At 36.8% G+C, this 12,249-nt stretch overlaps 1 protein-coding gene across 1 annotated transcript in view; it reads left to right on the forward strand.

Moving 5' to 3' along the window:
* TRDN (triadin) overlaps positions 1-12,249 on the forward strand; it is a 140,873-nt gene that overhangs the window by 101,053 nt on the left and 27,571 nt on the right. Inside the window, exons 11-12 of the mRNA XM_030447551.1 lie at positions 6,025-6,084; positions 6,910-6,972. Coding sequence (XP_030303411.1) covers positions 6,025-6,084; positions 6,910-6,972 — 123 coding nt within the window. The remainder of the gene's footprint in view (positions 1-6,024; positions 6,085-6,909; positions 6,973-12,249) is intronic.

Below are 12,249 nucleotides of genomic sequence, written 5' to 3' on the forward strand. Positions count from 1 at the left end.
TTAAACTAAGAAGAAACAGTTCAGGTATCTTTAGCAGAATACTGTATATACAGCGTAAAACCAAGTTCTTTTGAGAAATATGGTCCCTACCTCTCCGTGAGTCTGTACTGAGGACAGTAAAACCTTTGAAATAATATGCACAAGGTTTCAAAGTGATTTATTTAATGACTTGGATTAGGCATTTGAGCAGTAAACTCCAATGATTTATCTACAATGAAAAAACCTAAATCTTCTTCTGTTTCAGGAAGCCCTTGACATTTTACATAATGACATGAGGCTCTTCTGTACTGTCCTAGCATAAGACAGAAAAAAGTTACCAGACATAGGGAAAAAACTTACTAGAATGTACAAAAACTATGTACGAGGATATGTGTATTTTGAATAGACATATTACTATGGTTTCTCATTATTAATACTACTAATCCAAACTGCAAGATTAGATTAAGCGTTTGACATAAATATTCAGTAAATCAACCCAGCAGAACAAAACTAAAGAACTCTGAATATTAACATTATTTTAACCTTTTTTAACTTTTTTTTTTTTTTTTAACTCAGACCAGTAAGCAACATTCTTTTGCATATGTAGCACCTGCGAATGAAAAATACTTACTTGGATTAAGATTCTCTACCTTTTTTAAGGCAGAAATTCCATGTTTCTTTGGAAAAAAATGGGAAACTTTTTAGAAGAGGTCCTGCATAGCCTGGTCATCCTGTTTTCCTAAATCTCAGACATTCTTGCTCAAAACCAGGACACCCATAAAAAGTATTATCAAAGCCTTTCCCAGTACTGGTAACAGAATTGGTGCTGCTCTTGATTCCTGATGCCCAGCTGAAATGCCAGTCACAAGGAGGGGGAAGTCTAACACTGTTCCCTTAGCTGTGTTGGTTTGGCTCCTGCTAGAGAAGGTCATACCATAAGAAGTCAGTGTTCCCCTGGGAATTTAATTCTTTGTCAGAATCATACTTGTATAATATGAGCCATTGACCACTGACTAATGGATATTGCCAGTCTTATCGTGGAAGTTGGCATGCCCTCTCTTTTTTCCCTTGGCATGGATATTCTGGCTTCATTACTCCAGTATTTGTCCTCCTTTGCTCCCCACTGAGCTATTTATTTGGAGCAACATATGGCCCCATGCTATTAACAAACAGTTTTGGTGCTTAATTCAACAGAGCCATGAAAAAGAAGCCTATAATCACCCCAGGAAGAAATGAGGAACCTTATGTGGGTCACATGAAAGCAGTAGCAATTTGAAGCATGATATTACCATTCCACACTTTCTGCAGACTTCAAAAATATCTCCATAAGCAATCTTCAAAGCTGCCAAATAGTGTTTCAGATTGGGATTTGAAAACAGTGAAGTGGAGAGATTGCCGAGGACTTCAGGACCAGTGTGTCCCATTAGTCCTTCACTTGCTCACTATGAGAAGAAATTGTAGTGCATTTCTCAGCTGAAATGAAATGGTGCAGTTTAAACTGAGGTTTGCAAAAAATTTACTTAATTTTGGCCTAAGCACCCACCTGGAAGTTAGAGAGAGTCCATTAATGTGTGTGTGGACACCTATGTGTCTTTATATGTGAAAAGAAGCAATTCTAAAAACTTTGGATTAAATCTATTTAGGGCTACTTTGATCTTGACTTCTCAGTTTGGCTGAGACAAGATAGGATTCTTAAAGAGAAAATAAGTGTATCAAGGAAACTTTTATCTCAGAAAGGGATTTTTCTTAAAGAGGAAGCTGAGGTGAATTTTTAAAAGTGGGAGTTCCTATGACATCCTAAATGAAGCAAGAATATTTCCTTGCATTCTTTTATTTCCTCCAAAGTGTTTCTAACCCTAAAGGGGCTTTATTGTGTGAATATGTGAGAAGTTGTCTAGAATCAAAAGTGCAACTTACCAGTCACTGTCAAGCTCAAGTATAGGCAATATGCAAAGGGGGGAAAATATAACAAAAATTAAAAGGTAATGAGTTGTTTTCATATTTAATAGGATATCCAGGTCCCACTGAAATTAACAGCAAAATTCCCATTATGTTCAGTGGGAAAGGATTTTAGTCACTAATTAAAACAAAGGAAGAATAAAGTAATCCCTTCAAAATTAATAGGGAAATATAAATCTAAACATATAACCTGTGTTGTGGTGTTGGTTTTTTTTAAAAAGCCTTTTAAAATGATGCTGATGACAGCTTAAGGTGTATGGAGGTACTTGCAGAAGTATGGCACAAAGTTCTAACTGGAATAAAGTTATTTCATTCAGTCTGAATTAAAATTTCACAGAAAAATCTAAATTAAAGTCTGTTTAGTTCTGTTTGGTTTCTAAGTTATTATACATTTATCTCTTGTTCCTCATTTCTTCCAGGACCAGAATTGCTAGACATGGAAAGTTGTTGCATTTCACAAAGCCAGGCAATATCCAAAGTCCCTAAGAGTTTTTCTCCAGATAATTCCTCACAACAGGGTTTTATATAAATGCTTATAAGCCTTGTATAGTATCTGGACTCTAGAAGACTTAAAGAGAATATTCTGAACCAAAACATCTCCAAAGTTCTGGCATTCAGCCCCACTAGTTAGTGTTAGTTCTCTCCACAAGAAGTACTGGTGGCTTGATTTTGCTGCCCTCCTTACCTCAGGTTCTCAGGTGGGATGAGCTAACAAGTCCTTCCAGAGTCAGTGTCACCTTCAGCACATGGAGCACCTGGAGCAACACAGAGAAAAAATTCTTAGAGCACTCTCTCCTCCAGTTCCTGAACAGGATTCCCATGACATTATTCCCAGTAACTCTCATGCATCCCTAAATTTAGCTCCCACTCAGTGCTGGCACAACAGCAAGCTGGTCTTACCAGATCTGTTTTCAAGTGCTGCATTGTTAGCATGTTTCTGTTATCTCCCCTCCCCGTGTTATTCAAGAATTAGTTGATGCCCCATGAGAATAACAGAAAGATGTTGTCAAATCTGGTAAAGGCAATTCAGATCAAAACACAGCTTGCTTGGTCTCTGTTGAATCTTACTTGGATTTCCACCGGTTTCTTCAGTCTCTCAACTCTTACTAAGTAATTCTGTCTCAGATGTTTCTTTGCTTTAGGGCTGTTCTCTTTGCTCCAGTCACCTCTCAAGTACACGATGTTGCTTCCTATTTTTCACCCAGGAGAAATTTTTTACCTGAATTTCACAATCAGTAGCACATCACTGCTTTAATTCACACTTTTCCTGCTCACTGGTTTCATCTTTGTACTACAGAGAGGTACACTCCTGCATATAGTCTACAGAAAAAAACTAAACTCCAAGTTTGCTGGCTTTTGAAGGTACAATGTATGCATCTTTTTTATTGTATGCATCTCTTACACCCTGAATGCAAAGATTTGGTTCAGGACTAGCACTCCTGGTGAAAAAATAGCATGAATTACAATATCAAAAAGCAGTAACAACAACAATATATTTTTCAATACTCAACTTCACTTGAATTCCATGCTGTAGTCAACCCTAAATCATAAAAAAATCTCGGTATCTTGCACTGGACAATGCTAATAGGAAATAGGGGCCATAGTCCTTTTATACCTCTATATCATCATCCTCTAGAAAATGCTTAACAAATAGAGATGTCTCTAGGCTGCCTGGACACTCTGAATGAGAGCCTGATGGAAGAAAAATATTTCAGTGGTGTTAATTTGTGGAATGATTTAGGAATGAAAACTCTTTAGTCAAGAATGTGTCTCCTTGTGCTTTAGGTGACTTGCAGTAAAAATTCCTACTGCCTCCTATACATCCTCCATACATGGCTCCACTTCCTAAAGTTCCTTGTCTCAGCTGATTGAAGAGAAGCTTGGTGGTTGCAAGGACTTTTGGTGTACAAGTTATTCCTGTGCACCACCTAGCACCAGAAGTATAAGGAAAAAAAAAATTAAACTAACTGGAAGAGTAGATCTGCTAACAGCTCCAACAGAACTGTGACACACTCAGGAGAAAGTGGAAATCACAGAAATACCACCAGCCCTCCAGTCTTCAGTTGCTAGGAGTAAAGGATAGTGGAAGGAAGAAAGTTAGTAGGAAGTTTTTTTCTGACAGTGACTGATAGACTGGATCTGTTTAACAGTTTTGGTTAAATCAGGGAGATTAAGAAAACACTAAAACTACATTTTTGAAATTTAAAGAGTTGTCTGTTATGTGTGGAAAGTCACGACTTGCACGGGAAAGTGGAGATGTGGAACAGCTTCTGTGTAATCTGAGAATAAAGAGTCTTTTATTTTGAGGCTGCAGTCATGTTTCCTGGGATGAGCCTCCAGAACACTGTTAAAGTGAGAGAGTGTCAAAGTGTGGAGAGAAACTCCACAGAGAGACAATAACATTGTCCTGAGATGGATTAATAGACAGTGATAAGAATATTAAAATAGACAAAAAAATGAAGCTCCAAACAAGCGTGTGGAGGATGAGCACTACTCAGATGCTCTCTCTAAATGTTCATAAGGAACCTGAGTATCCTAAAGTATGCTCATAACACAATGGAATTTGTAGTTAAAAGTCCAGTACAATAGGGAGAATTAAGCTCACAAAACACAGGGAAAAACATCCCATAAAACATATGCAAGGATTTTCTGCTTCATTTTGTTGAGACAAGGACAAGGGAAATGCATTGAAGAAATTAGTTTTAAAAAAATAGAAAGAACTGGAACACATCAATAAGATATTTAATATTAAATATTATTGTCAAAAAATCATTAGAAGTATGATTTTTGGGGAGACCCTGAATACCAATAAACACATTGCCTCCACCACAGGCAAGATAACTTTATGAAACCATCAGGAACAGACTGTAGAATTCATATCCTCTATGATAATAGCAATTTTATCTATCAAACTTACATGTGTTTTCATTTTGGTTTAAGAAACATGCTGTGAAATATTTAATTTTTTTTTTAATTCTCTCTTTTATATATATTTTCATGTAGAGGAAAGTTTTGTTGTGGTAGCTAGAGAACTAAAAAGATTCATCTTTTTTATCTTCATGTTAATTCATGCAAGGGATATCAATATTTTTGCTTCTTGGACCTCCTATACCTTAAATATTTTCAAGTAAAGAAAAAACTCTTGTTTAAAGGCTTGTGGTCCTATATTTCTGCCATTTTGTATGGTAATAAAACTTGGGGTTTTATCTGCATTCATTGCACTATAACAATACACACAAAAAAAGGAAAATATAGTTCCACTGACTACATCAACACCTAAAACCATGCAGTACAAACTGAAGGTAACAAATTTGGTTTTTTTATGGATAAGTACTTTAAAAAAGCTTTTAGATTAGCTATTCTTGTACTCTTGTATTCTTACCCATCAAAATGAAGGTTCATTTCCCAAAGGAAAAATAAGAATTAATGCTTCCTCATTTCCTCTGCTGAACTCTCAATTTTCTAGTTAATAACTTTCATGAAATAAGTAAATTGCCATAGCTTTTAATAAAAAAAAAGAAAAAATATTATTCTTCTTTTTACTGTTGTCCAATTAATTGACAGAATAGATGCAAATGCTTTTAAAAGGGTGAATCATGTCCTTTTACAGATGATACTTTAACTGCTATTCTCCATGAATAAGTCCTGTAATGAGAGTTTCAAAGGTCCAATTCATAAAAAGTGTTATAAAGATGTATCTGTAGGCTTCTTGTGGTATTCTGCACTTACTCCCAAGTACCACTTGCAATTTTTGCTGACATTCAGTCAGATTTTATAAAACAAGCAGAACACGTACACAGCTCCTGAATCACCACAATAAACCTCTACCAGGTTAATGGGCAGAATCTCTTGAATTAATTCTTGAGTAATTATATGGTGTACATTCTAGTTCCAGTTCTATCCTTAGCTACCCATCCACTCTTTGAGCATTATGCTATATTCCTGAGCTATTGGTAGTAAAGTCCTAAATAAATGACCAGTTTATGAATTCTAGAACCTATTAATGTTAGCAAAGACTCCCATATCAAATATATATATATATATAAAACGAAAAATAGTCAGATGAGCTTCTATTTCCTTTTGTAGATGGAAAAGGGAAGAAAAAGACTGATGTAAAGAGGACCAAGACTGAAACTAAGACAAAAGGTATGGTTCAGAAATGTTTCCTTTTGGCCTCATTAAACTTTACTCCCACTCCTGGGTAAAGTTCCATCCCTTTTTGTTGGGTTAATTCTATGCTGCTGGCTCTGTATCATCCTTTATTTAGCTGCTTAGTCACTATTTGTATGTAACCACTTTTTCAGTATCTGATGCCAGATGTGTTCAGTGTCTGACATTTTCTACACCCTTTTCCTGACAAACAGTCCTGTTTGTGGCCATCTGTGGACTTGTTAGACAGTCTCTCTATATTGTCCATAGCAGGACATGGTGATACTGCCATACACAAAACTTATAGCACCATCTTCATGGTATGCCACTTTTGTAAGTGGGTTTTTTCTTCAAGGTTGTTTTTATAGAATTATAACCAAAAATTGTCATGACCAAAGTGCAAAACCTTGATATCCATCTGAATAGCATTCAGGATCATTCATTCCCAAGAAACATCTGAAATCCACTGAGGCTTTGCTTTTGTGGGAAAATATTTGTGCAATTCATTATTTATTATTTCATTGCTACTGGAGCTTAAGCTAAAAGGTACAGCAGTCATGCACTGATGATTTTTGCCTAGCCTTTAGTGAATTATTAAGGGTCAAAATCATCCCCAGTTGATGCATACTGATTAATTTCTTTCTCAGTTGATTGCTCTGGGGCACGTTGCGTGCAAGTGCTATAAGGGAATATCTGAACTAAAGTCACAAATAAGTCAAAATTATTTTCAACATATGCCCAACAGGACTTGGCTGACTGCATATTTGAGTGTATGATTCCTATTTTCAGAATGTGAAATTACTTTCTTTAATTAAATTTTAGGAAACGAAGTGAAAAAGGAGAAAGTTCATGAGAAGACAGCTGTCCCTGAAGTTAAAAAGTCAGGTAAGAAATTGAAGTCTGTCTTTCTCTGCAGTATATATCTGAGTATTTAGTGTAAACACTTCCAGGTTTCAAGCATTTGAGACAGGGGTGTATGTAATTCATTATCACTTAAGAGTCCAAGCTGGAGAGAGAGAGACAGAGAGAGAGAGAGAGATCAATGCATGTGTTTATTTAGATAATGTGTTAACATTGTATGCTTTATATAGAGTATTTTATGCATGATATATATGTGCATACATATATAAAATAGCAATTTTCAGTTCTGTGAGGCTGGGGTTTTTACAGAAACACTGGAAACACTGCTCTCATTAATAGACTAAATTGCGAGCATAAGTCATTTCAAAGGATGCCTGGGATGAAAAGACCGAATGGAGTGCATAGAATTTTGTCCAAATTATGCATTAAATTCTGATCACTTTAAGTAATAAATAGACAAATCAACATATCAAACCACTTAATGTGGTAGAAAATGAATAGTTATCTTTCTGAAGCTTTAGCTATTCCCAGATTTTTATTTTTTTTTAAAGTTAATGTTAGTGAATGTCCTGAACTTGATCTAATGTGTTTCACACTATTTAACATAAAAAGATTTTTTTCCAGTAAGATTAGAAAATTACATTTGGGTCTTTTCTACACTAAAATTGTTGTAACTTTTCTTTGCCATCATTTCAGTAAATCTGCAAGTAGGTTTTATGCACAAATGCACACATATCACACAGTCAGAGAAACTGTCTCATTAAAATCAAGTTCCATTAAAATTAAGGAGAAACAAAAGGATCAGCCTAACAGTTTAGTAATAATCTTAATACATAGGAGCACTTGTTCTGCCTTCTGCTTTGTCAGAAGCTTTCTATCCACTAGTCATCAAGTACGTCACTCAGATGTACCTTTCTGTAGACTAGAGTAATGCCTAAAACCATGGAGAAATGTTTAAGATACAATTGAAAGACACAGGCTATAGTTACTATGTCCTTAAAACAACCCTTGCTCTCTGTTATCTAATTATTCATATCTGATGAATTTTATCAAAAGACGAAAGAATATATGTGTCATGGTTTACTAATATTGTGGATTACATATGCAAATTTCAATACACAAATGGCTTCTTAGTCATTGAATCATACATGGTCCTTTATAAGCTTTCCTACTGAAGTGTTTATGGATGGAAAGAAAAAGGTTAATTTATGTCAGATACTTTATAGAAATACACAGGATGACACAGACAGCCTTGGAGTACTACTATCCTTGTAGCCCAGTATTTAAATAAGCTTAAGTCTTGTATAGGAGAGAGTGGCACACTAGGGAAGGGATGAGGATGAAAGGAAATACTCATTTCCAAGTTGCATATTTAAACGTATGAGCACAGATTTAAAAAGAAAATAAGCTGACAATTCAAATATCTTTCCTAATTTTATTCTGATTCTAAGCTTGTATTTCACTTGAGAATACAGAATAGTAAAAGATTACATTTTATGGCAGATCTGCAGCATAAAGTTATTAATATGTTCATCTTCACAAGCTGTTGCTAGATCCAGTGAGTCATCCCACCAATGCCAGAAAGACACAAATTAGAAAAACGGAGATATCCGCACATTTCTGTCCTTTTTATTAGCTCTGTAGGTTGCTGCATTTTGAAGAGTTTACCAGTCTTTGTGCAAGAGGATGGAAATCCATAGTATATTCTCACCACACATGTTGCTGTTATTCCTCATTCACTTGCTCTTTGAATGCATGTGTACTTTCTAGCTTATGTTGACAACACCTATTGTTATCCCTAAAAGGTTTTAAGTCTTAAATAATTGCCATGCTTGATCAACAAAATTGTAGTGCATAGCTCAGGTTTGAAATGAGGCAACTCAGTAACTGATGGGATGTACCTCATTTGGGCAGACAAAGCAAATGAACCTCAGGGTGCTTGAATCAGCATCTTAGATAAGCATCCAAAAGCAAGAGTATAGGAATAGCTTCCAACATTCTTACATTTTCCCATTAGAAGGCTAGGCAGAGACCACTGCATTAAAAATAAACTCCTTGCCCTGGCTTTCAAATCCCTGCATTTCTTCTGGATGCCTCTGCTTTTGTCTCATTTTGTTTACCCCATCCTTGAGAACTCTGAAGCTGACGTGCCTGTGGGGCGTGCTGCCTCCTCATGGCCACCTGCTCCCATCCTTGTGCTAGCAGGAAACTCCTTTTCCCAGAAGCTGACTGCCTGGTACCCCCCTCCCACTTTTTGCTCCTCTCCCTCATTGTGCCTCCTCACTGAAGGCTCAGCTCTGACAGGTTTTGGCTCTGTGGGAAAAACCAGGCTTTCCTCCCATCTAGAGAAATGATGGTGTATACAGTCTGTCAAGGGCAACAGAGAGAGGAGGAGATGCTCCACAAGCACTAGGTGATAAAAACATCTCTAAAATAATGCTCTGAGTGGCACTTCCCTATATTCCTCTCCCTCTGTCTTCCTCTAACAAGGCATGCTTGTGATTGCAAATAGTGAATATATTTTGCTGATTAATATTTTAGATTAGCCCTTTTGTCCAGGAGACAATTTTATCTCTAGTCTTACCAGAAGAAAGTTTTTTTACTGCTCTTTGTTAACTGCATCCCTGTGATGTATTTATTTATTTGTATGCCAGCTCACTCTTTCTCTACTCCTCTCTTTCTCAGTTCCTCTGTCTCCCCCACTCTCCTTCTGCTGTTGCAGAGGAGCAAGAGTCAACTAATGTGAAATGTTCTCCGTCTTTAATACAGTGAACTGAATGATTCTTAATTAGCTTTTAAAAATGCATTGTAGATAAAGCCACATTAATCTTCTGACCTTCGGCTTGTACAAAAACATTGTGCTAATTGTCCTGAAAAATAGATAATTACATTGTTACCAACTTAGAGGTCTTGCTTAAACAAACATAATTGACTGACACAAGGGTCTTATACAGTCACACTTCAAAACATTTTACAAAAATCTATCTAGCACTACTGTGGATAAAGAAGGAGCTGCATTTCCTCATTTCCATAAAGGGACTGCTTAGCCTTGGCAGAAACAAGCCTTTGCCCTGCTTTCTCAAATTCATGGTGGCTGGGACTCCTAGGCTTGGAGCCTGCCATCTGACTGAGAGAAGGGACCCTCTCTGTTAAAGCTTTGGTGCCCAGCTCGACATCCAAATAAGTATGAAGAGAGTGGTGTTTTCAAGTACTCAGAGTTTGCTTGAGGAGTGTTACCTGCTATTCCCTTTCTCAGAATCTCAACATACCAGAGCTTCTCTGATCCCTCATGTATGAGCTTTCCTAAAGATTTATAATGTTTGGCATGCAGCTTTGTCTTTAAGTTTGACTGCTGCAAACTCCTTTCTTACTATACTTTTTTTTTTGTTCTCACAACAAATAACACAGGTAATAAATGAGCTTATAAAGCAATGAAAATGTCATCCTTGATCATTACACCATTTCCTAACTCAAACTCTGCTCATTTGCCATTGATGATCTTGCCTTCCTGTTACAGCTGCATAATTTCAAATAATAATGGTAATAAAAACACCCAGGTTTTTGCAGCGTTTTTTGATATTAAATCTTACAACGACTTTAGAATTATAGTCAGTGATTTTTTTTTCTCCACTTTCCACATTGGGAAATTCAGGTATAGAAATGTCACCTACGACAGCTTTCCATGGGGCTTATAGTATGTATATTCTGAATGCCAAACCAATGCTAGCTGGATTGATGATCCCAAGATTTTAGACCCTTTCATTATTTCACTCACAAAAAAAAAGGAAAACCAATGAATGCAAATGGTGTTTAGGAAGAAAATATTTTTACTTAAAAACTTAAGGCCTGATTAGCTGGACAAGTGTTCAAGAACCCCTAGGCTCTGATCCTCAGTTGCAAACATTTTAAGGGTATCTAACCCAGGAGCATCCCTGAGCATCTCTGCTTAGCAGAGATAAAACAAGTCAGGGGATTGGTGTGCCTATCCACTCACACCAGACGAGGGAGCATGATCTGAATTTTTGCTGTATATTTCACTAAAAAGTCAAAAAACTGTATTTTGCTGTGTTTGTACATGAATGCTCTGAACAGAGCATTCAAGAGCTTACGAAGGACCATTGCAGCTCCTACCTAAATCAGGTGGTAGTGGTTGCACATCTGGTGTTGTGGATGTATCTACCATACAATAATAGAATCATTTAAATTGGAAAGGACCTTTAAGACCATAACACTGTCAAGTTCCACTAAACCATGCTCCAGAGCACCACATCCACAGGTCTTTTAAATACCTACAGGAACCGTGACTCAACCACTTCCTTGGGCAGCCTGTTCCAGTCCCTGACAAAGCTTTTGGTGAAGATATTTTTCCTAATATCCAATCTAAACCTTCCCTGGCACAACTTCAATCCATTTCCTCTTGTTCTATTGCTTGTTACGTGGGAGAAGAGACCACCACCCACTTTGTTACAGCCTCCTTTCATCTGTTTGTAGAGAGCAATTATATCTTCCTCAGCCTCCTTTCCTCCAGGCTAAAAAACCCCAGTTCCCTCAAACATTCCTCATAAGCTTTGTTCTCCAGACTTTTCAAGAGCTTCATCACCCTTTTTTTTGACATACTCCAGCACTTCAATGTCTTTCTTGTAGTGAGAGGTATAGAGAGAGCTGAACACAGTACTCAAGATACAGCCAGTGCTGAGTACAGGGGGACCACAGCTGCATTTTTCATCACTCTACTCTCTTTGCTTTAAAGACCAATCTTTGTAATATGCAAAAAATATTTAATAGGAGATGGAGGGAAAAGACTATTTTGTACATCAACAGTTCCTTTTTATTGTGCTCCATATAAACAGAAGAAAAATTCCTCTGCTAGTTTTGAGTTCCTGATCTGAACAACAACAAAAAATTAATTTAATTTTGTGACTTCCCGGGCTCAACGTTACTCTTGCAGTTTTGGTGCTAGTGCTTCCACTACAATACGAGAACAACTACTGACACCTGGTGGCCAATTATATTTCTTTTTCATTGTGGAGGCCTGGGGTTGAGGCGAAGGGGGGGTGGGGTGGGTTGTTTGCTTTCAAATGTGGCTATTTAAAGAGTTTTCTGATGAAATTACAAACTTAATAATTTCCCCACACTCCTTATCCATTCTGTTGCTTTCACGGCTAGACAGATGTTACAGTGTGATCCAAATGTGACACCATTCTCAGATGAAAAATTTGGAAGGATGATACTTTTAGCACTAGCAGAAAAATAAAAATTATTAAAATATACCTGATGATATACATTTATACTTAGGAAAAA

The sequence above is a fragment of the Calypte anna genome, chromosome 3 (assembly GCF_003957555.1).
Source record: "Calypte anna isolate BGI_N300 chromosome 3, bCalAnn1_v1.p, whole genome shotgun sequence".
Classification (NCBI taxonomy): Eukaryota; Metazoa; Chordata; class Aves; order Apodiformes; family Trochilidae; genus Calypte; species Calypte anna.